The 27005-nt window shown below is 34.8% G+C and overlaps 1 protein-coding gene across 1 annotated transcript; it reads right to left on the bottom strand.

The window, feature by feature from the left end:
- Positions 1-293: 293 nt before the first annotated feature.
- Positions 294-26681, bottom strand: LOC149910835 (tetratricopeptide repeat protein 39B-like). The gene is made up of 14 exons (XM_090119592.1): positions 26500-26681; positions 14298-14399; positions 14099-14127; positions 13748-13843; positions 13141-13324; positions 11792-11949; positions 11140-11305; positions 8316-8477; positions 7734-7897; positions 5010-5165; positions 4158-4344; positions 3539-3753; positions 3128-3247; positions 294-2717 (listed from the first exon to the last, which is right to left on the bottom strand). The coding sequence occupies exons 1-14, from the start codon at positions 26581-26583 to the stop codon at positions 2252-2254; spliced, it is 2289 nt and encodes a 762-aa protein (XP_089975718.1). The 5' UTR covers positions 26584-26681; the 3' UTR covers positions 294-2251.
- Positions 26682-27005: the final 324 nt, after the last annotated feature.

Raw genomic sequence — 27005 nt, 5'->3', positions numbered from 1 at the left:
TGAATGTTTTTCGAATTTGGAATTTCTGTGCAATGAGAAACAAAACAGCTAATATACCTAGAGATGTTATACTAAAATAAACCGTAACATGGTGCGTTAGGGTACATATTGAAATGCTGAATTTATAACCTAAGTCAGTTTTTACTCAAATTAAGCTGTCCAATCAAAGGCATAGTTTACTTGTAGTGTACTGTATAACTATCGGTTTAAATGTGTGGGTTTGGCGACACTGGTTTTCATACTAATTATGACATTATCGCACTTCTATTTGTTTTTATTGTTCTGTGGTTTAACTTAATTGCAAGCCACTCTATTGACACTACGCCACCCTATGAGGTCCTCCATTAAAACATAATTTGAGTCAAATTTATAGAAAAAAAAAACTATCAAATTGAAAATAAGATGAAAGAATTTTTTTTTTATTGCCCGACCCCACATTGTACTCGTCGGGGAATACACTCTAATGTCCAGTCCCCTGCGACTCGTCTTTATAAAACGCCTAATTAATTATAAATTAGTAAAATGAAACTGCTTTGCAGCCCTCTATCGGAGACTACCTTTTATCACTCCGTCCTTTCTACCTGTATCTATATCTATTACTTACCTGCAACGGTACCATGATGTGAAGCAATATTATTCCCAGCGTGGAAAAGTGACACGGCTATATATACGTAGGTCTTCTAGCGCCGTCCCTTTCCCACACTGGATATAATACTGCTGTAAGACATCATGGTAACACCCCTGCTTAGATACCGCGATGTTTTTGCGTGGACACCTATTACCTAAAAACCTATGCTTAGGTCTAAACCTTATTAACTACTAAATTACACAACATACTCATGTCGAAAAATAAATAAAATAATTTTGATAGTAACGTTACATTTCCAATTATACATGAGTTAATTTTATTTTTAAAAAATATTTCTCCTTATATTAGTCGATTTATAGAAAATAAATGATTCGATGTTTGTATACAAAATATATAGATACCGTTAGCAAATTCGTTCGGCTTGTATGGGTGTAGCTCGTTCAATTGACATATACCCTCAAGTTCTTAAATATTACACTTTTATTATTATTAAATAACAATAAATTTCCAGCTACTCCATACCTTTTTGTTGGTCAACGAGATTCTACAGCACTGTGTTGACAAAAAATATAATTTGGATAAAGGCCAAAAAGTATTAATTTTTAAAGCAGGTTCAAGTGTATATATAGGTCACAACAAGTATTTGTACAATGGGTGTCTTTTTTACAAAAAATACTTCTTTAAAAATTTACAGGTTATTTTTAGTGATGTACAACCCTATAATCGTATATGTAGTTACTTTCTACGTTAAAAAAATTGGTCATTATATACATAAAAAAAATAATAAAATGTGTGCGTGTACTAGTGTACACACGTAAGAAGTGAAACTTTTTTATGACCTTATTTTTCAAAAAATAATTTACTATATGCAACTTTACAGAAATACGTCGTGGTAGGGATAAAAAAAAGATGGCGCGTAACCGAAAAATGTCACGCGTAACGAAAAAATGTTACACTAAATTTTTTTCCAACCCCGATAAAGAAGTTTCACTTCAAAAATCCATGTATAATTAACAAATATACACTCAAATATCAACAAACCTTACAACTACACATCAATTCGGTACAGTTAACACCAAAAGCATGACTACAGCACAAAGTGGACGACTTCACAGACGGAGACGGGGGATCTAATTATAGTAAGAATATCATAATAGAAAAAACATTCAGAGCTAAAATCTTTGTCACTACAAAACATTTGAGTGACAAAGATTTGTTTTGAAAGCTCTAAAAGTCCAATTAATTAATTATTAGTGTAGACACTTAAATTTCATATTTTACAGTGCAATTAGTTTAAATCACTATTTTTTGTCCTTTGTATAGCAATTACAGTCACTTTAATTTACATTTTCAATGTCTTTAGTCACTTTCAAAGTAGTATCTTAAATTTCAGTTTCAGTTTCGTCATTTTTACTTCTTTTTTAGTCCATATTGTCATTTTAGTTTTCTTATCAATTTGTCCAAAATCTTTTTGTTTGTTTGTCCGTGTCTAGTCCAAGTATCCTTATTTGTTTGTTTGTTTGTCCATATCTAGAACTCGTAGTACCTCATGGTGTCGACGTTAGGGAACGCCATTGCCGGGTGAAGGGCCGGGCACAGAAAGTATCTGAATATCAGTGCAGTGATCCGGTTGAACTTGAGGCCCTTCCCCGACGGCCGGGGTCATTCACCCCGCTGGGGGGGGAACATACTTAAGGGCAGACCTTTTTTCGGCTGGGATAGTATAACCCCATCCTGGGTAATAATCGTATCTTTCTTTATCGGTTCTTGTATCGGAAAGTCTTTAGATGTCCCCGGTATTGGTGATTCTGGCTCCTCCTTTTTCGGTTTCTCCTTCTTGTCTTTTTTCTCTTTGTCTACTTTCTCCTTTTTCTCTTTCTTGTCCTTTTTGCTCTTCTTGTCTTTCTTGTCATCTTTGTCCCCGTTGAGTTCCGGGTTTTTGACCGGTTGTGTGGTTATAACTAGGTTTCCCTGTGTGCCTAAAGTAGCGGGCATTTCTAGTTTGGTTCGAGCTCCAGCGTAAGTCGCTTCGCTGGGAGTCGGGGCCTTTAGGTAGTTACGAATGGCCTCGATCTTGGAATGAATCCTGAATTGTAAGCGGGATTCGAGGGAATAACCCGATTTTTTCCTGTAATAAAATATTGGATTGTTTTTAATACCATTTTTGATAAAGATATTTAAATTTAAAAGGAATATCATAATTGTATGAAGTTGTTAAACAAGGAAAGAATTAGATTACCTTTAATAATGAAATTAATTGCTTCTTTTTCTTTTGATTAACATGTTATAGCGCAAATTTCGATAAGCATGGTAATCAAGTCAACCAAATACAAATATTTTATTATCTCGAAATGCATTTGCGTGTTATTCATAAAAGTTTATCTTAAATGGATTCGAATTATTATAAGTGGTTTAAAAGATTTTATATCTTGTAAACTGCCACAGAAAAAGTAATCTTATTAACAATTATTTTATTTTGATTTTATTTTTGATCTTTTCAGTAGAGGTTAGATTAATATAAAAATGTAAAATACAAACCTAGCGTCATTAAGCAGTTTAATAGCCAGGTGATGGTCTCCAAGCTTGTGGTGGCACATCGCCACTTCTACCATTGTATATGGCACTAAGAAAGTGTTCTCTTTTATTTCTTCTTTGTTTCTGTGGAAAAAAAGGTTTTTTTATTACAAAATTCCTGTGGGAAATAAGTATGCTGCTTGCTCTGCCCAAAAATTTCATTTGTAAGATTTCAAAAATTTTAAAGATTACCCTTGTCCAATGAAAAAAACAAAAATAAAATACCTTATAATCCGTTCGATAGTGAGGGAAAAGTGTGAGAGAATTTACCAAGAAACCCAAATCTTGCAAACCCAAGTTTCTTTTGCAATTGCCCCCTTTTCCTAAAATCTCCAAGACAGAGCAAGACGAAACAAATCACTTTCAATTACTTACTTCAATATAAGATCCAAGTACTTCAAAGCAAGTCGTGGATAGTTCATGGCGGATAATAGAGACCCTCGCAAGTGTCGGATTAGCGCAAGGTCGTCCGCGTCGAAGGGCCGCGGCATGCCCTTGTCCTTGTGTTCCTCAAGCTCTCTGAGGTCCGCTTCCAGGCCCTTAAGTTCTTCCAGGCCTGTTTCTATAGTCGTGTACATTTCTTCAATTTGCTGAAAGGGAAATTTTATATTAGTCTACTTCATTCTATTTTTATTTGTGTAATAAATTGGTTTATTAGAATAAATAAGCAATATTAATTTTAATAAGCAATAGTTGAAGTGGTAAAATATTCTCGAGTAGGATTTGAGGAACCATTCGTATTTTTTGTACATCTCAACTGCCCGATTAAACTTAATTATTGTTTTTAATTATTGTCAAATAGTCTCAAAAAATCAGATGAAGATCAATCAACGAATGTGTTCCTTACACCCATACCAATCTTCACTTTCAGGAGGTGCTTATATCAAAAATCCCCTAACAAAAAGGCATTTACATGTAAAATCTCAAAGACCAATTTATACACTAAACCTCCCTCCAGCGAAGGCCCTACACTAAGTGCAGGAACGCCACTCACTTTTAGCATCTGGTCAGCAAGATCCTGGTTGTTCGCAACCGAAGGATACATGTTCCAGATGCAGAGAAGTTCAACCGCGGGGAGAACTAGTCTTCCCCGCGATTTGAACCTCCTGCATCTTTTTAAAGCGAACTTCTCCATCGGTAGCGAACGTCCGAGTATCCTTTGTCTATAATTGTTTGCGGCCCTAAAAATTTCGGATACATTAGTATACTGGATATTTGTGGAATAATCCAAAACATTTAAAAATTGGTGTCTTGATCAGTATATGTGTTGTCAGGTTATGTTATGGTCAAAAGATGGGAAAAGTTAACGTTAAGTGGTCGGATTATGTACTAAGTATGTCACGTAAAGTATAACCTGTATATAATCTTATATAAGGGGCAAATTTAAACGTTAAGTCGAGAATTACTTTTCATTATAAAACAAAGTTCGTTTATCTTTCTAATATTATTAATTAGCATCTAAATGTCTGTGCTACTTAATTAGCATTATAGGATCTCGATAACTACAAGTTTTCCTCATCGATTTCCAGGCTCCAATAACATCGTAAAGGACCGGTTTCAAATGGATGTCACTTTCACAATAGATAATATTAAAGCTAAACCTTACGAAGGCTCAAAATTTTTATTGGTAAACCTATACAGGTTTTGGGCTTTTAATACTAAAAGCCCAAAACGAATATTCTTGGCAATAATTTCACAGCAGATTATGCATATTCACTTAAGTGCAGTGGAACTGCCCTATAATCTTCGGGTATAGATGGATACCCATGTCTCGCAAGATGTAGAAGTCAGATCCAGTCCAAATTGTGTATATGTAATGTGTGTCTGTGTGTCTATGTATACTCACTCAATAAGGCCATCGACCCAGCTCTGCTCTGGGATAGGGTCGTTAATGTGCAGAGCAGTGGCCATGCAAGTGTACGCATACACTGTGCGGGACCACATACTCTGTTCCAAGAGTTTTGCCGCGAATTCTGACGACTGTTTCCAGTTGCCCATCATCCTGTTGGGAGGAAATTTGATTTGAAGGGATGTTGTAATTCTGAATTAAGTGGAAATACTAAAGAAATGGCACATTATGGGGGAGGCCTTCGTCCAACAGTGGACTTATCCGGGCGGAATGGATGGATGGATGGATGGACTAAAGAAATGCATGTTTATTGAAATAATAAATTACAGGAATTATAGTAATTATTATGTTTTTTGGGGAATAAAAGTCTCGAAAATGGAGCTTAATCAATAAAATCAATTATGTATGTGAGATTTTATATCTTTTAATTTACCTATTTATAATTTTATATCTTTGAATTGTAAGAGGAAAATGTGCGCAAAAACCTAAAAATTAAGTCTTTTCAACTGAATATTCTACCATATAATATATAAGATCTGATAGCATACCATCAACATTCAACACCATGAAAGGAAGTTGCTCAAAATTACAAACCGACTTTTTAAGAAAAGGTATAAAAAATGTTAATTAAATATAACATACAGTAAAAAATACAGGAAAACATGGCAATGGTCATGATATGAGTTATGGTGAAAACTTTGTTCCTGGCATTATGTAATTTTGCTATATTTTTTTGTGAAATATAAAATGAAATTTAGACCGTTATGTACTAGAGGTGCTTAAAAATTTGAACAAAATAGAACGTGGTATTTAATAGAACCTTACGAGCATCTTAAAATTTAGAAGATTAATTAAAATGGCTTCAATTAATGCATTCGCAAGATAACATTAGTAATTTTTGGTTTGTTAAAATATACTCACTGTGAATATCGCGACAGGGACCGAACTAAGAGCTCTAATTAAAATAATTTTCGTCTGAAAGTCGCGGGTTCGATATTGCGACAGCGTGTAACAATGAAATTACTACTTATTATAATTTTTAAAAATATTATGCATGACCACCAGGAAAACAATGTTTTACAACCACAGGGGGACATGTAGATCCTCCAAGATATTGTGATAATGTGATTTTTGAGGTTAAACATGATTTATCATTCATGACAATGCTTATATCCAAGGGAACTTATTTTCTATACAGGGGAATATATAATTATAGTACGACATAAAAGAGATGAAATTAATTATTTTGGAACTAATTCGTTTTTCATTACCTGGCAACCCTGAATTGGCAATGTAGCTGTCAAGTTGAAGAAAAATTTGTTGTTTTTTTCGTGAAGTGGAGAATTATTGAGATAAAATTGTTATTTAGAACAAGAAATTTAAATAAAAAGGAGACATCATGAAAAAGGTTAAACGTAGCGGTGTCCGTGATGTGGTGTATAAAGTTTTTATTCGGTGTTTGTCCGAATTTCAAGCTGGAAATTTATTGACTGATTTGGAAAACGTTTACAAACGTACAGCAGAATATACCGGTGAGATTCCATTTATTTTTGCTCAGTACTACGTAAAATAGAATATTCCATTAGTAACGAGTGTTTAATGTATGTATGTATGGCGATTATTACGTTTTCGCAAATTAATTTGAGGTTATTTGTATGTAAACAAAAACTAGTTTTTATAGTGCGACCAGCACAATTTGAGTCAAGAAGTTATATCCAATCCAACCAGCCTCAAATAAAGTACCTAGTTTAGATTTTACTACATAGTATAGTGATATCTGTTTTCATACAGCTATCTATCTATTAATCAATCAAACCATAAGAAAAAAAATCATATTTACTGTATCATATTTACAGATACTGAAGATGCCCCGTACCCTCTTGCCAGTACTTCGAAACAGAGTGATGATCAGTCCTTTGAAGGAGTAGAATATTTAGATTTTGATGAATTATATTAATGTACAAAATTTATCTACAAAAAAAATAAAAATATGTGGTTTTCAAATCGCCTTGTTTTTTTCTACCCGACGGACCCAGAAAGAGGGTAATGTGTTTGAGCTGCATGTATGCTTGTTTGTTTGTATGTTTGATTCTATGTGCGCCTCTGCAGTCTAAACACTTGACCGATTTTTATAAAATAACTAATACCAAATACATTTAAGTAAAATTTGACCTAGGTAGGTCAATTAAAATACTAATGTATTTTTGTCTTAAATTACACTATTGATAGACTGAAACAATTATAACGGTTTAAATCGCGGTATTTATTTTAGATTATATTATATACATTTTTGGATTTTTATTCTATAGTATCAAGATCGCTTGCGTCGCAGTATCAGTGTTGCTATATGAGCGACGGTGGCGCCCTCATTTATTTTCATCTCTTTTGTGTCGCACTGTACTATAATGAGAATCTACTAGAAACACGTAATGTTATACCAGACATTGGGGGGCAAAAAAAAAATCATGCCATTATTGACTATCTCATGCTACCACTAACATTCCAACAGGGGGTCACACAGAGTCGCGGAAGAATTCTAACCAATACCCGCGGCCCCATCATTAAAGCGGCTCGCCGGAACACAGTGGGGTTTTAGTCGGTAAGAATCCGACATATCCCACGGCTCTTTCCCCGGGGGCCGTTGGGTATCTTTGGAAGATTTAAAAAAAAGAAAAAGGAGGTCACACAGACCCCCTTATATATTTACTTATAAATACTTACGCATGCGCCCACATGCTCTCCCAGTAAGCAAGGTGGACGAGTTGGGGCCACAAGCCACTTGTGCTTGAGGCCCTTTCGTAAGTGACCACGGCCTTCTCTGGTTGCCCCAAGAGCAGTTCCATTCTGCCCTTGAACATTAGGAACCAGGCACTGTCCGGGTATTTCTGGAGAAAATTTGCCCATGTTTGTATGTTGGTTCGGTAATTTCACAGTGTGGAAAATTTTGCCCATGACTCTAATTCCAGTTACTTCAAAAATTCTCACTCTAGTCCCCCAAACTATCTTTAACTGCATTCCTCTTAACTAATTCTAATTCCAGATTCCCAATTAACCCCAATTCTAATATCATTAACTGCAATGCTTATTCCTTTAACGACCTCTAACTCTAGTCCCATTAAATCCAAATCTAATTCCTTTAACTATCTCTAACTCTAATCAATCAACTAACTCTAAATCGAATTATTTTATCTATCTCTATATCCAGTCCCACCAACTAACTCTAACTCTAATCCCTTTAACTAACTTTAGCTAACTCTAATCCCTCCCACTAACTCTAGCCAACTGTACCCCCAACCCACTCACCTGCAAGTTCTCATTAATAAGCCGCTCCGCGAGATCAAAGTCGGGCGGTATAGCGGCGAACTGGCCGATCACCAGATTGTGGACCAGTAGCGTCATGGAGCAGAGCACGGAGCGCAGGCCCGGGGAACGGGCGCCGGTTAACAACTCGTTTAGACCGTGCTCCTGGATAATAGTGATTTTTTTGTAAATTATGGGTAAAATCTGTATTTGTATGTACAGTAAGTTTAATAGCACAGAGCTGAGGTCTGGCGACTGGAGCTCGTTTAGACGGTGCTCCTGGTGGCGAATTTCCAAAGACTAGATACTATTTGAGTCTAGTAGGACTCTTATAGATGAGCTTTAGTTTATGCATATTACTCGACAAAACCTAATAGACCGGGAGATACTGACACAAAATATCGAGTCATTTGTAACAGGATGGCGGTTCAACAGGGGTCTTAGTACGCAATGACAAAAAGAAAAATGATGGTGTGAACGCTGGTACCGGCGGATTAGTCGCGTGGGCGTTAGTCGAACTCGTTGGAAAAATAGCGAAAGTCAAACGATTTGTAACACAAAAGTTTTAGAATTTACCGATAGTCCATAAAAAGAAGTAGGCGGTAGTGTCATGCCATACTTTTCCGGTGTGACTTACAGCCCGCCATACCGACGCGAATGTGTTGATTTAAATAAAATAATTATTCAACCATTTGTACCAGGCTAACTTTTGCACAGGTAACCATCGTCGTGCAGCCATTTACGAAAATCGCCATGCCATACTTTTCGGACGATTCCAAATGGTCGCCATACCGCCAAAAATCTGCAAAAAAATTTTATTTTGCCAAACTTTTTGTACCAGTATTGCATTTGGATTTTTGGAGAGTATTTGATAAAATGTGACCATTATTATATTTGCCATACTTCTAGTAGGGGGGAAAAGTGCTGTCATACTTGAAAAATTAATTTGTTATTAATTTATATAAGTGAAGATTTCCAACACCTAGATCTTTGAAATTTTGTATTTATATTTGTTGATCCTCAAACTTACAGGAAAAATAAGTGCCATACTGTTACAAATCGTTTGACTTTCGCTATTTTCCGACGAGTTCGACTAACGCCCACGCGACTAATCCGCCGGTACCAGCGTTCACACCATCATTTTTCTTTTTGTCATTGCGTACTAAGACCCCTGTAGAACCGCCATCCTGTTACAAATGACTCGAAATTTTGTGTCAGTATCTCCCGGTCTATAATCTATGTCAGTAAAAAAGTAACTCAAATGGAAATCAATATTTGAGTCACGAGTCGGCTTTGGAAATTCGCCTCCTGGTGAGCAAATTATCTTTTATTTATAGAAGTATGGGTAAGAGATTATTTGTATCGTTTGTGTTGTGCAGTATGCACATAAGCTAGGATATTTAATCGAACAGAAGCTCGTTCAGACCGTGAAAGAATGGTGGTTTTGTTCAAATTATGGGTGAGTATTTGTACCAATGATTTTTTGCTTATAACTGTATCTGTTTTAAAAGGAATATCAAACCAGTTGTTTCTGAGATTGGCTCTTTCAACCAAACGAACTCTTCAGCTTTATAGGACATGCAAAAATTTCATCTATTTTCTCTCAAAATTATACATATAATATAATATCAATGAATACGTTTTATCATCAGACAATATAACCCCATCTCCTACATCGTAGGTCGCACATTACGAATACACCCAATGTTGATTGTATGAACCACGTGATCTATCGATTAATATAATATGAATTATGCATCAAATAGCAAGCATAATTTATTTCTCAGTGAATAAAACCTAACAAGAATAATTTGTTTTCTATCAATCGTAAAACGCGATGTTATTTTTTGATTTTTTTCTGTCCTATTTTTAATAAATGTTGTTACATATAACTTATTGTGATTTTGTAATTTCTTTGTTCCCAACAATTAATAAATGTAAGGATATTCTTACAACAACAAGAAGAAAGTTTCTAAAAGTACGTAGATATATTTAAAATCAAAAAGTCAACTTGCTGAAAAAATTTAAAGAATTTCAATATTATTTTCTCAAGACAAAATTTTAGACTAATATTGTTTTATAAATTCGATTTCAGTTGTATTAATTCATTTCAAATGAATGTTATCAAGGTTGCTTAGAAACCTATTCTTGAATTATAGAGAATTAATTAAAAAGTTAAAAACTTTAAAAATTCAAAGAGTTTCAAACTTTAAACTTTCTAAGACCTAGATTTACTGAAGACCTAGTTTTTCCAAGTTTCATGTTTCAAAGCGGACATAACTTTAAAAGCTGTTAGATCTATTCATTGATAAAGTATTTTATTATTCAATAAAATCTTTTATAGTCCATAAAATTATAATGTATTTTCAAATTCTAAAATAGAAATCGTCTAAAATGTAGTTATAAGAGACACGTGTACGTTTTTTTTATTTATTACATGCAGATTGTAAGATTGTGACCATAGTGAATTGAGAAATAAAGGCTTTTTTATTATTTATTTTTATTTTTTTACTTGCTGCGCACCGCGGTTTCAACCGCAAGGCTCCGCTTCTGTTGGTCTTAGCGTAATGAAACATAAGATCAATAGGAGCGAAGTAATGCGAGTAGCCGTGCAGCTCGTGTACCTACTTATATTTTCGCAAAAAAAATATTGTTCTAATACAAATTTAGTCTTCTGAACCAGAAAAATATGCCTTATGAACTTATTTACTTACGAACTAATTAAAAATCACAACTATAACCATAATTCGATGATCGATCGAACTGATCGATCGCAACTGACAAAAAAAAAACTATTTTTTTTAATTTTTTTGGTAAAATAGCCCACCTTATCCCCCGAGAAGCCCACGAACTCGAGCACGCTGATGACCTTGGGCGGCAGCAGCGAGATCATCACGTTGAACGTGGCCACGCCCATGCGCACGCCGCTCTCAAAGTGTGTCCGGGACGCTTCGTCCTCCCACTCCTTTTTGTCCAGGATCTTGACGCAGTCCCTGGAGAACGGACGTATGTTAGAAGATTTTGTGGGAAGTATTGGTTTTCTGGTATAATGGGCTAAAGAAAACTAGGACTTTTAACCCATTGACCACCGAGCGCCCCGATCGGGGCGCGACACAATAGATTATCTATTGTGTCTGTGATTCCGGTCACTGATGGATTAATTTAGTCATTCCATAATTAAGGCAAGCTTACTATTAATATTTATAAGTAGGCGAAAGAGAAGATGCCATTTATTCTGGATAAGATAAATAAATAAAGAAAAAAACATGGAAATTTAACCTCAATTCTTCCCAGAAACTAAAAAAAATAGTACCAAGGTATATTAACATTTCAAGATCATGAAATAAAAGGAGTTAAATAAATTGGGGGCTTTAAGACAAGCGTATCACAAGTTGTTACGAATGTGGTGATCAATTAACATCCTGTGGTCTCTTCCACATACTCTACCCAAAAAAAAATGATAAAACTCTTCTACTCACTTGTAAGAATCATGGCTGTTCTTAATCTTCAGGGTGGCCTTAATGAGCCCCGCTAAGTCCTCCCCCTCGAGTGCCACGAGACACGCCTGCACGAGCAGAGCTTCCGCGTTGATCAGTTCTGCGTGCGCCTGCATCTCCGAAAACGCCGCGAAGTTTGGCTACAGGGGATTAATTATCGTATAAATATAAATATTGTAGTATCTAGAGAATATCTTATAGATGTAAAGAAGAATGGACATTATGAAGAGATCTTTTGTTTTATAAATGTAAAAACGCCGTAAAGAAGACTGTTAGATAGTCTGGTGTCTGGATCTTTGCAAAACAGGTCGTCAAAGCACCTGTAACACCACCAGTGTTTGAAGTGTTTTTGGGCCGTTCGCGTTGGTGTATTTAGATCGAAGACAAAAAGGTCTTTAGTCTGGAGAATGTGATTTTTCGTAACATTTAATAAAAAGATTTCGTCTAACTCTTCTTAGAAGTATTTTAATATATATAGAATATATAGAATGCCAATGATAAAACATTTACTCGTAAAACCACAAACATTTGTAACAATTTTATTGCAATTCCAATACATTGTAACCCTTCACTAAGTTGAAATTGTAAACAAACTGCAGATAAATTTAATGCAAAATAAAGTACTAAATGTATTTAAATAATAAAAATTGGTTTAGGAAGCCATAAAGGTGAAATGATCGCATTAAAATCGACGCAAGAATGCAACGATGTAAACCGTGACTGCATTATATAACTGCATCGTTTGTGATCAGATTTACGCGCAAATTGCTATAAAGATGCCTTTGAAAGACGAGTAGTCTGTAAATGAGATTCAGAATTCTTCGAATATCAGATTTTGTTCGAAGAAAATTCCCAACATTTTTATTCTTACATAAAAGCTAAGTGTGAATAAAATATAATAGATAGCTTATACTAAATAATAGGATCCAAAGATTGATGTTTATACATTTACTGTTCGACTTTTTGTCATTGAACTTCTTCTAGACGGCAGGACCGTTGTATAAACTTTTGTTTCTTTTAGCTTGATTCCAGAATAGTTCAGAATACAATTTGAAATAAAAAAATTAACTAAATTGAAAAATGATTCCCAATCAAAATAAATATTTTCACACCCAAAACCAAACTTAATACCAATTTTTGTCACCATTACTTTTCCCCCTAAAATTTCTACCCTAAACTCCTGCCAAAGCCTAACGTATCGTAACATAAACTTCACCCAAAGCCTAACAAAACCAAATCTCCCTTAAAGACTTCCCTAACATTCACCAAATTCCTAACCTAATCTAACTTCCCTAAAACTTCCTCCCTAAAATCCAAATCCTTTCCCTTACCTTCTTCACGATGCTCCCGAGCGACTCGACGAACGTGTACGACTTGCGCAAGCGGTTGCACAGCGAGATGGTGTCCTTCACCGCGGAGAGCGCTTTCTGGATCTGCTGCGGGTCCATCGTCAGCATCGCTGGGATGAACTCGAAGATCGCCGCGCCGTGGCTGTGGTATAGCGACTTCTCCTTCCTGGGATTGACGTTTATAATGTAACTCTGGGATTCGTGGGTAATAAAGCAATTTTTGTTAATAGGTAGGCGGTAGGAGGATGTCCACCCATCCTACCATCGTGTTGGGCAAAACGTTGATGTATTCGTAGGTTATAATCTAAGTTGATCGATATGGGAGTATGAAATTTGGCTTCTTTGTAGAAATAGAACATTTTTAGCCCAAATTTTAAGGACAAGGTATAGGACGACGTGTCCTTCCTGCAGTGATTTACCATTTTCACGCGATGAATGTACTTTTAGTGTTGTTCTTCGTTCATTCATTAAAAAACAATTATTATGACGTCGAGTATTGAATAGGTGGATAAACTATTGTTTTAAACAATACATAGTTAGAATTAACTATGTATTGTTTAAACTAAGGTCCATATACATATGTACCCACCATGGTTTCATCACCTCTGCGGCCCCTTTCACATTGTTGGCGAAGAATTTCTCGATGGCGAGCTCACAATCTTCCAGGGACTTTTTCAAGTCCATCCTAATAAAATAAATATTTATTAAAACATTTGAACGATGTTATAAATCCCGTTTAAAATTCGTTTCTAAATGCATCATGCTTATGTAAAAGAGAATAGAAAACAATACTAAAATAACTATTATATTGCAAAAATTTATTTGCAAAAACGCCGCGTCGCGTGCGCAGGCGATATTTAATTGTACTTTTTTAGTACCTAATAAGTATTATTTATCTACACTAAACTGACGAATACTTAAAAATGTAAAGTATACTTACGTTGGCTCCAGCGCATCTTGAAATTCTTCCTGCAAAATAAAATAATGTCATTTTAAAATCATGATATAAGTAGATAGTGCGTAAATAACAGATAAAATAATAAAATATTTATAAATAACTATAATGGTGTTATTATATGAAGCTCTATCCATCATTGATTAAGGTTTAACATTGTGTTTTCATCAAACAAGGTACTTACTATATCATCAAAATCATCAGCCGAGTCGGATCGCGCCAGCGGTGCCTGCGGGAGGGCCGGCGTCAGGGGCCCCTCCTGAAGCGCCATGCCGCGGGCGTGGCGCTGCATAACAAAACAAGCAATAAGTAAACGTCGAAAATTGCTGAAATATTGAGTATAGAACTTAAGGGAACACACTGATCTAATAATTAAATAGTTTTTAAAGACGCTCGTTTAAATGTCCTCATTTGTACGAAGGTACATCGCGATGGCTGTGGCGTCAAAATATTTGAAGGAATTTTCAAAATAATGTTTAATATCTAGAATCCGTGTGCGCCGTGTGCTGTCTCATCGCTGTATTTAATGAATGATCATTAAATACGGCAATGAGACAGCAACATTTAAAATCACTACATACTATAAAACAAAGTCGCTTTCTCTGTCCCTATGTCCCTTTGTATGCTTAAATCTTCAAAACTACACAACGGATTTTGATGCGGTTTTTTTAATAGATAGAGTGATTCAAGAGGAAGTTTTAGTATATAACTTATTAGGTTTTAGATAAAGCGGGCGAAGCCGCGGTCGGAAAGCTAGTAATAATATAAAACCAACGTAAAACAAACGCCATAGTAAAGCTTCCAAAATATTTTATCGTGTATTGTAGAGGTAATAAAATATTTTGAAATAATCTTAAAAATAATGTCAAAATAGTGTGCGCACTGCGAGCATGGTTATTGGTTATAGTGCATATTAGGAAGGATATGCGCTTGGCGGCTTGTATATCAAATGATATAAATGTGGTGTTAAGTACAGCGGATTCATATTTCATAATTCTAAGAAACTGTAATATTGTAGTATCAAATGCCTAATTACAAAATATAAACTCTTGTCGAATCATATTGTCATTATTCGTAATCTATACAGTAAATTGCATATCAGAATTATATTGAAATTCTTTCGCAGAAACTAAATATGTTTGATTGAACCCGGAATCTCTTTTTAAAGATGATTTCCAATACTTTCGCATAGATAAAGACCATAAAACCTAGGCATCATAATTTACATAATGTATTATAGTTACACAGACGAATCAAACCTTAATAACTAAATACGCAATGAGTATTGACTATTGAGTACAAAGTACTACCTGTTTCGCGTTGTCCCAGTTAAGTCTAGCTTTTACATCTCTTCCTTGAGTTTCTCGTATAAAATACGTGTTGCAACAAATATTATCTACGTAGGTATTAATATTTTAGTAATGGGTGACCTAACAAAATAATTAAGAATGCTATAACTTAAAATTTTGAAGTTAAGATTATTATTTATTCTCCACTTAACAAAATTTCACTTAGGGCCGATTTTTCAATGCTTGGATAAAACTTATCCGTCCAATAAAGTATTACACGATAATTTTAAAATGTCACGTAAACTGTCAAATACGGGCAATTAGAATACGTTTTTAAAATGGTAGTTTTATACATTATTCGACGAATAAGTATTAACCAAGCATTGAAAAATCAGCCCTTAGTTTTTGAACAACATTAGAACGTTTCGCCATTTATACACATTTTCGGAATGTATTTCCAACACAGAAAAGATTTTCTTCTTCTTTAGAAATTCAAAACATCCAGAAGTACAAATACGTACAGCTACGTAAAGCTATATAACCCACAAGCTATTTTTTATTATAACAGTACATTTTTATTCCCACTTGAAAAATAAAATACATTGACACATCTAAAAGGTATTTCGTGATAAACACGAATACAATGAATCTCCATAACAACATATATCAATACAGTTACCGATCAATTTCAAATGAATGGGTTTATTGTAGATGACTGCCGGAGGACACAATAGTCCCCAGCTATATTTAGCGACATACACGAAGAGATTTTTATTAAATGAACACCCTCACTTACATGTATAAGCTATGGTATAGAACTATCCATTGTATGCCACTTGTCACCGTTATCCGTATATTATACATGATCGATCAATAATGTAATAGATATGGAAGTGGAACATAATAAATGTATAAGAAATAAGGATAAATGTCAAACCCTCAATTTTTCAAAATTTTTATGATCAAATCGTACAAAAAACATTTCAGATATCAATTGCCAATCATGAATCATCCCAATTTAAAAACTAGAATGAAATAATCTGTACAATATCTCATGCCCAATGGTCTTGTCTCTTTACAGAAAATTAGACAGACATTATACCTAGTCATTATTGTGAAACCGTTGGAAACAAGATAAGTGTTACATGCTATATGCCATGACCGGAAGCAATTTATGGCCTCTTATTGGGTTTAGTTATATGTTGTATTATGTATACTAGAAGTAGCGTTTAGCTACTATTATGTATTCTGTGCTAGAAGTGTACAATGGTAATTTGCTTTTCCTTAAAATTTTGCCAATGAACGAGCAAATGATATTTCTATCCAAAAATAGTTTAGATTTAACACGTGTAAAATAATTTAAATTTTTATTGGTAGAAAGTCATATTTTTTGGTTTGTATGAATTCACTTTTATTCATTCATTATAATGTTTAAAAATAATTCTGAACAACCTACATTTTAATCAACGTAATGCTATATTTCACACATGAATCCTTCCTACTCCAATTAAAATAGGAATTTAAATACAAACAACACGTAAGTTATCTATCGTCATTCATTATTTATTCACCGATAAAAGGAAGATACACGATAAGAGATCATCTGAATCCAAATACTATCTACCTACACTTTATTACTACATAGTACGTATAAAACAAAGTCGCTTTCTCTGTCCCTATGTATCCCTATGTATGCTTAAATCTTTAAAACTACGCAACGGATTTTGATGCGGTTTTTTTATAGATAGAGTGATTCAAGAGGAAGGTTTTAGTATATAATTTATTATGTTTAAGACAAAGCGGGCGAAGCCGCGGGCGGAAAGCTAGTGTAAAATAAACCGCTGGGAAAAACTTCAGTAACATAACGAGGGAGACTTTATTTTAAGCCGAGTTCACTTTTTATTTCATAAGTAGAAAATTTTGTTATGTCGTCAAAATAGATGAACAGATTTTTAGGAGTTTTATAGACACGGATGATAGAATATTTCCGCGAAATTATTATTCGAGTTCCTCAATTGAGAATATTATAATCTGAGAACTACGAGAAAATATGCGCGTGCGCAATACTAGCGCTGGTGGTGGTATATATTTAGCAATATAAAAAAATCATATTTTGAGCAGTTGTTTCAACATCAATCTTGTACCTAAAACTACCAAATATGATAATTTTTTCATTAATATGCCCATCATGATTAGCTGGTTCCGTAAAACTCAAGTTAAGAGCGAAGCTTAATACAAAATTCATATGCAAATGTGCAACATAATAGCAAATTCAAAATTAACTCTCTCATCGTGCCAATAAAGCGGGATTGGCCCTACTCGGCTGACCCCTGGCCAGGCACCCTTCCAGTGCTTGTGTTTTGTTACTAATCGTATGCTACATTATCTCACATCACGTTTGTAGTATAACAGCTGCATCTCGATGCTTTTGTGAATTATAATTTGCTACTTTCCAAGTTATAGTAATAAAAACTTCTCAAATAACGAATTTAACATTGGCAGAATACTTATATATATGATTTAATTTGGTTATATATGATAAAAAAGGTTAGTGTTACGTTTTATATAGATTATGTTGTAGAAAGTGGATTAATAGTTATTGGATTTAGATTCCGTAGCATGGATTAAACTAAGTACTTTAGTAGAAGGCTACGTGTGAAAATGTTTGAGTATTTGTAGGGCTTCTAATATCTAATTCAAAGAGAAGGTCACGTATAACTGCTACCCTTATTACGTAGATTTAAGAGCATTCTTTTAGTAGTATAGTAGTTTTTGCTATGAAAATCATTACCATGCTGATAATACCATTTGTTTCTGTTTGAATCAAATCAGTTCCGAAAATTTTGAAAATTCTTTCACCGACATTCAGCTAAATTATTATTGAAGGCACCATTCGGCTAGCACTATTTAGTTTTATTTTTAATTAAGTGCATAAGCGTTAGTCGTTACTATGTAATCCCTAAGTTAGTCTCGTTCTCACAGGTCTGCTTTACAAGCGTTACATTTGCAACCTACTATTGATTTTATTTATATACATATCAGATATCTTAGCTTATTTGTATTTAATTTCCTCACCACTTTGATTATTATACTTAATACTTTCACAGGTCACTCAATAAAACGAATGCGATAAAACTGATTTCGATACAGAATGCAAATGAAATGCGTCTAATGAGTTTTGAAAACACACTGAGAGTGTCCATAAATTCACAACCATTATATACTTATTTCACTCAATGCAATGTTTATAATTTTATAAAGTCATATTCGATACCATTCCACTGTGTTTCATTAGATCAAAAAAATTTCCCTGTGCTGTTTATTGTATTTATCGATCAAGGGATGTATTTATAATGTAAGAGTAGAACACCCACGTGTCAATTTCTTATAAGTTATACTTTATTTAAAAAAAATGACAAACTTCAGGTGAATTTTTCATGAGAAATATTGAAATGTATTCTGAAATCGTAACTGTCTAAGATATTTATTTTAAATAAAATAATATAGACTTATAAAGCATCTTTGGGCGCATATTATCCAGTTTTTATTTTTTGAAAACTACCTCCGAATACCGAGAAATATATTTTTTTCAGATTTTCGTTTTTATTTTTTTTCTCCCTAAAAACGCAAAAGTGCGGCTTGTCACTAGCGTAGAATTATTGCTCGTAATAAGGCCTATCACTCATAAAAAATCCACGCCGCACTATTGCGGTTTTTGGGAATAATACGCTATTTTCAAAAAGGCCACAAAAACACAACATAGGAACATGCAATGCATTCAGATAAAAAAGACACGTATAGTTTGTATTGTACCTAACTATTTATTGTAAATAGCATTCCCACTAACCCAATAAGTAATATCTATAGAAATGAATGAATACTGGAAACATTTAAAAGGATAGAATTAGCTACCTAATGAAGTATATAACCTACTTTTTTGAATACAGACGCGTCGTCCCCTCATGGACAGATTTCCAACAAAGCCCGGATAGAATTAAAGGGATATAAACAGGGCGAAATATTTAGTGTACAAAGTACAATATAAGCAGAGTTAAATACGGGAAATTTTACGTTTATTTTTGTTAAAGATATGAAATGAATTTTGAATGAGAAATAAGGAACGGTAAATTTTAGTGAATACCGTATTTCCTTGACATTTGCAGAGGGCAGAGATTACATACATTTGCATTTATGCTGTTTATCTATGATTATATCTTCATTTTATTGAACACTATTTGTTTTATGTTAATTATAAGTATATGATGAAATTATTGTTTTTAATTTCGATATAGGTAAATATAAATAAAAAAACAAGCAACCGTTTGAAGTTGAATCATCCGATCGCTTTGATTTAATCTAGATGATAGATCTAACTAGATCTAAGATATCATCTTTTCTTTGATTAACTATTTTGATAATTTAAATATGATATTTAAAATTTCAAATGAATTAATATTTATGTATGTTTATTGCTCGAATTTTATTTTATTTAGTTTACTGTGACAATAAGCTATTTGGATAATTCAATACAAAAAAGTAAAAACTACATCAGTTTTTATAACTATCTATTAAATATTTAATACCTTGTAACAATTACTGTTACATAAAATATAATGGAGGTATTACGCGATAGTTATTTTTAAAGTAAATATTTTTTTTATACAAATAAGTAGTAAAAATAAAGCTATATACATAATATTATTATAATCGCTTATTGCTATCGCTTCCGCTTGTACATTGAAATGGCGTTGCAGTTTACGGCGCGGTCATACTGTGAGCTATACTATAAAATATATTGTATAAATACAGTCCAACCCGTAAAGTTTCTTCTTCGAAATTAAGAATTTATGAAATTTATGAGAATTTATGAAAATGTTTAGATAGTTCGAGAGAGAAACGTATCACAATAAGAGTTAAAACAAAAAAGCTTATAACTTGGAATGTTATCATAACATCTTATCGTTTATCAGAATTTCGTATCAGACAATTTACTTTCTACTTTGTATTGAACTTACTTCTTAGTGAAATTACTCAAAAATGTTAATTAGATTTGTTAATTAAACTCAATTTCACAAATTCCTCTTTAGATTTTTCTTCATCAGTAATATAAAAATTTAAAAACATTTAAACAACACGTCAAATAAATTTAATTTGAACGAAGATTCAAATATTTTTGTAATCTTTTCTTGAAATTTTGACAAAAACGAAGGCAATAATTTGACACCATCAAATCGCCAATTCCAATTATTCCGAAATTTACCTATATTCTGATAACCGCCACAAATTCTCTCAACTGTCTCAACTTACACCAAATACAGGCTTTCCTGATCCGCGATTTACCAATATTCCTAGCACTTAACAATCACAAGTTTGTTCGTCAACCGTCTCATCTTTCGCGGTTGTCACTCGCTTGAGCATCGCGCATCGTGTGTCAACGGTGTTCGTTAGTTGGAAGTTTTAACAAGAAAACTTATGTTAACGACAAGTTTATACTTTTAGCTTTGATTATTTTAAGTTTATGGTTAAATATCAGAGGTTGAGGTGGCAAAAGTTTTGAGGGATTAAGTTACCTCAGGAGAAACTAAAAACAGGTTAATGGGTGCAAATTCCGAAGATTATCTTACAATTGATTTAACAATTGTAATTTTTGTTTTGTCTATCTCATTTGCAAGTCCGCCAAGTTTATTAAACACGCTTTTATTTTATAACTCGCTATAATTATGTTCAATATTTTTTGTATAGTTTTTAATTCCATTAAATAATAAGGAATCTCATTGTCTCTCATCTCGAATTCTCTATAAATTGGGAATCCGACCTATTTATCTTTACTAATTCAACATGAATGCTAAATTCATTATGCAAATTGGCATAGAGTATCAGCGAAGACGGTTCAATTAGGATCCAAATAGAGTCTCTATATAAGTGTGTGTTTCAGTAAAGATAACAGTAAATTGTGTGATAAACATCATATAACTGAGAAGAAGAAGATTTTCGAATATATAATCCTTTTCCAATTAAAAAATTATTAACTATCTTTTAATGTGTTCTTCAAATAATAATCATTAATAATATCCATCCGACATTATCAAACAATATTCTTGAATTAATTATTATCTATAGAAAGTTAAATTAGAGATAGCTTTTTTTGTTGCTACCTCTTCACCATCTTCTTGTAACATATCTTTAGTCTTGATAAAATGACTCAATGGAAGCTAGGGCACATGCCACACATATGCGCTGGTCACATGCCACGTCAATTCATAATTGTTTGATTGAAGTACAAGTCACTATTGAGCAATTATATTGACATTATGAACAGACAGGCCAATTTGCTGAATACAAGACGGCTATAATTTAAAATGCTTTGTTCCAGTCAGCCGCTATTACCGCTTCTTTAAAAATGTATTTGCAATCGATATAATAGCCGTTTGATGGAGCAGTTATGACGTTTATCCTAGAAAATGGACAATGTATTGGCGAAACCTCATTGTAATGAATAATAAATTGATAGATTTATTTAACCTCGAGTATATATGATTATCGATTTCTTTGTTTCGTAGAGGATTAATGAAAAATAATCTTTATATTATATATGTCGTGGCCATATCGTAAATTTGCTCATTTCATGATATGATTGGCCATCACGAAATGGTCGCATTTCGCGAAATGGCCAATTTAGTTTGGCCACATCATGATGTGGCTTGAGCAAATCAATGATAAGAAATCGTTTCACGTCTTTTCCAAACGGCTATGAACTGGGGACCTTCAAGAAAAGAGCATATTCCTACCTTAAAGGCCGGCAACATACTCACAATGTCTCTGGCACTGTGGGTACATATGGGCGACGTAGAGCACTTACCACCAGGTGACGCGTCTGCTCTGTTGCCTCCTATTGCATAAAAAAAAACGATATGGCCAACTAAACGCGCGGTTTTTTCATGAAATGATCAAAATTATTTGATCATATCCTAAAATATTTACATTAATCATTGGTAGAGGCGCTGCAAGCTCTGTGTTTATGTGATAAGATGGCGGCCGCTGGCGAAAATTTAATTATTCGCAGTTAAAAACTTCATAATTCGTTTAATATGAAGAAAGTCATAGCAAAGAATTTACGACGGTTCGAGTACTATGGAAAATGTGAATATCTTATATTATGTATTGAAGAAAAACTGCGTCTTAAATAAAATAATTTAAGACGCATTTTTTCTTTTAGGATATATATTTATATATCCTACTATAGTATTATAAATGTTTGTTTTTTAAAAAGCGATCCGCTTCTGGCACTCGGCGGCCGCTGCCGCGGCACGCTCGCTTTGCTCGCTCGGCTCATGCGTTGTTTATCAAAGTCTAACCTAACTAACTGTTTTTTATTGCAAAAACGATTCGCTTCTAGCATTCGCCGGCCGCTGCCGCGGCACTAACTTAAATGACATTAAACAAGTTTTTAGAATATTCAGATTTTTTTTAATATTTTATGGACTCTTTATATTTTATACGATCTGGCCAAATGTGGATGGCCAAATCGTGAAACGTTGACGATTTAACGATCTGATCAAACTATGTTGGCCATTTCATGAAATGCGACCATTTCGTGAAATGATCGATCATATCATGAAATGAGCAAATCTACAATATGGCCACGACATATATACTATAATACATATAAGAATCATTTCTTTCTGTGATTTCTTTATTTAAAGTTGTCAATAAAAATAAATATTAAAGGAGAATAAAGGAATAATCTCAAATTTAAATAATCTCAAATTTAAGAGGGTCTGTGAAGAGTGAAGACCCATAAAATTTTGTAGGTTAAAAAAAACAATTTAACTGTGTATAATATGTTAACTGAAAATAAAAAGATAAAGTTTAAATCCCTAAAACCAAAACAAAAAACAGACGAGCTGCGAATACCCACAAAAATTCAAACCATTTAAAAAAATATATTAATTCACCTACCTACGCACCACTAGCGCCACGAACCGCAAGCTCCGGCGATCACATTGCAAATGGCGAAAATAATCTATGCAGTTCTAGAACAATCTGCCAAAGCCTAGGGCTTAAGCAGCTATAGAGTTGCGCAGAAGCGGGTGGGCGGAGCATTTGCAACTGCGCTTGCGTTGCGGGGGGGGTGCTGGGGTGGTACGCCATAATACAATTATGATACTCAACGTATTAGACGAACGAACTTTCCATCGAATTAATAATAGATAACGATGTTCTAGAACAACGTCCAACGACGACAACGCCCTCAAGCTGCTCGCAGGAAGCGGGTGGGCGGAGTCTTTGCGCATGCGTACAGGGAGAACGGGGTGGAACGCTATAATAAATGATACTAATGTTCCAGAACATTCAATCGAATAAATTACTCATCGAAAAAATGAATATGCACTCAATAGTAGATGCCGAAGTTCTAGAACAACGTGATAACGCCCTATGGATGCGCAGAAGCGTGTGGGCGGGGCCCTTGTTACAGCGCATGCGTGCACCCTGAGGGGGCACCATAATATATCGATAATAATACGAAACGTTCTGGAACTTTCCATGGAATACCTATACCATATAGCAATATTCTGGAACAACGTGACAACGCCCTAAACTTACGCAGAAGCAAGTGGGCCGGCATCGTTGGACGGAAATTACTAGGGCGCATGCGTGCAGGGGGTGCGGAGGACGCCATAATATATCGATAATACGAAACATACTGGAACTTTCCATGGAAACATATTACATATAGCAAAAGTACTGGAACAAAATGACAACTCCCTTAACTTATGCAGAAGCGAGTGGGCCGGCAACTTTGGGCGGATATTGCTAGGGCGCATGCGTGCAGGGGGTGCGGGGGACGCCATAATATATCGATAATACGAAACATACTGGAACTTTCCATGGAAACATATTACATATAGCAAAAGTACTGGAACAAAATGACAACGCCCTTAACTTATGCAGAAGCGAGTGGGCCGGCATCTCTGGGCGGATATTGCTAGGGCGCATGCGTGCAGGGGGTGCGGGGAACGCCATAATATATCGATAATACGAAACATACTGGAACTTTCCATGGAAAACAAATTACATATAGCAAAAGTTCTGGAACAACGTGACAACGCCGCCCTAAACTTATGCAGAAGCGAGTGGGCCGGCAACGTTGGGCGGATACGGTTAGAGCGCATGCGTGCAGGGGGTGCGGGGGACGCCATAATATATGGATAATACGAAACATACTGAAACTTTCCATGGAAAACATATTACATATAGCAAAAGTTCTGGAGCAACGTGACAACGCCCTAAACTTAGGCATAAGCGTGTGGGCCGGCATTGTTGGGCGGCTGTTGCTAGGGCGCATGCGTGCAGAGGATGCGGGGGACGCCATGATATATCGATAATACAAAACGTACTGGAATTTTCCATGGAATAAATAAGAGACAGCAATGTTCTAGAGCAACTTGACAACGCCCTAAAGTTGGGAAGAAGTGTGTGGGCGGGGCGGTTGCTACGGCGGATGCTTGCAGGGTTGCGGGAGACGCCATGATATAATTATAAAATATGAAACGTTCTAGAACTTTCCATAGAATAAATATAATAGATAGCAATATTCCAGTACCACGTGACAATGCCTTAAAGTTGCGCCAAAGCGTGTGGGAGGAGCCCCTGCTCCTGCGCATGCGTGCGGGGGCGCGGGGGACGCTATGTTACAACAAAACGTTCTAAAACTTTCCATGGAATAAATATAACATATAACAAAGTTCGGGAACAACGTGATAACGCCCTAAAGTTGCGCAGAAGCGTGTGGGCGGGGCCTTCGCTACGGCACATGCCTCTAAGGGTGCGGGGGACGCCATGTAATAATTATAATACGTAACTTTCTAGAACTTTCTTTCGAATAAATTAAGCATCGAAAAATGAATATGCATACAATAATAGATAGCGAATTCCGCAATACCTCACCGATTTCACAATTTTTTCTCTTTATTTTATATTTTGCTTAGGTCCTCCAACTTTCTAAAAAGTAATTAGCTATTCCGAACCGGTTACTTTTGACACTGACAATAAGGTCGCATGCATATTATTATGCATTCAATTAATGTTTTGAAAGAAATGTCAAGTGAGGGTTGATTGTTGAGACAAAGAAGTGCCGAGGGCTCTTTGTTCTAGACTCTGAACGAGCGCTTGACCACACCCAGTAATGGCGGCCTCGTCATTTTTTTGTAATTTTATTAAATGTTATATATTTAAAACTTTTTTTATAAGTTAGATATTTCTTAAAATTATGTTATTACCAATTTTTTTTTATTTTATAAAATTAATATTAACGTTTTTTTTTGTGTTTTTTTCTTATCTTATGCTATTGCAAGTAAATAAAAAGCCGCAATGTGTTGTTAAAGAACGCCAAGATTAGAAAAAATCATATAAAATATATAATATAAGGAACATATTTTTTCATGTTATACAGACAACGCCCACCAGGCGGCCATTTTGTAGAGGCTATATGGGTGGGGGCGCCACCTATGCTGTTATCGATTTTTAGCTCTAGAAATTTCCACAAAATGGCGGCCTAATCTATTTATAGAAATAAAAAAATCGCCTGCATTAAAAAATCGCAATGCAATCGCATTCGCTTTCATTGTGCCATCACCTTTAGGAACTATAATATTTTAAACATTAATTTTATTTTTGTCGCAAAAATGTGTTAACTGTTAATGATATTTATAAAATTTCACACAATAACTATTTCACGGTTGAATAGCACGAGACCAATAGTTAGAACAATAGTTTAGGACATAATAATAAATTAATAAATCATATAAAATTACGCAACGGTCGCGGGTTCAATTTTGCTTCGAGAACTTGTTGAATGTCCCTCGTCGTTGCGCTGGCGTCACACCAACTAGCCCTATCAAATAACTCAAAAGAAATTCTCAAAATATTCGCGAAATTGATTAAATCGTTTCCCCTTAACACTAGAAAGTAATCCTATTTAATATAAAATGGAAAATAAAAAGATAAAAAGCATCGCCCAGCATCCGCCCAGCTCCGCCTAGCTCGAGTCCGCTCGTCCACGCAAAACAATAAAAAACTGATAAAAACGCAACGAACCTCCATGAGGTGCTCGATCTCCTTGGACACCAACTGCCATTTACGTTTCCGCCGCGCTTTACGGTGTACTCTGAACGAGTGCATCGTGGGGCCGGGACCCAGGCACGTCTGCCTAGGCCCGCTGTCGCTCCGACTGTGAGTCCTGGCCGACCCTGCCGGAGGGAAGCTGCCACCCCGCCTTATATAGACACCACCCGACCTAACATTTCAATACTGTATATAATAATAACAGGCGCAGTTGCAGCCGATCGATCGCGTGATATATGGGCGGGCTAACACTGAATTAATTATCTCCCAGATACAGCTATAAAATAGGTCACCTGGATCTAGTATTTTCCGTCCCCCTTTGGGTGTGTCTCTCAAAACTATTGAAAAATTTATAAATCTAAATAAAAAAAAACTTACTAAAGAAATTATATTTTATTAATTATAATAAATATAAAAAATACCCATTCACTTCAGAAGTTTTATTTTCAATAATATAGTTAGCTACGTTACACTTTAGA

Source organism: Colias eurytheme, chromosome 1 (genome assembly GCF_061535395.1).
Source record: "Colias eurytheme isolate Ceu_HAF_F1 chromosome 1, ilColEury1 Martin Lab GWU primary, whole genome shotgun sequence".
NCBI lineage: Eukaryota > Metazoa > Arthropoda > Insecta > Lepidoptera > Pieridae > Colias > Colias eurytheme.
Note: the sequence above shows the minus strand (reverse complement) of the source record. Positions and strands in the feature narration are given on the sequence as shown.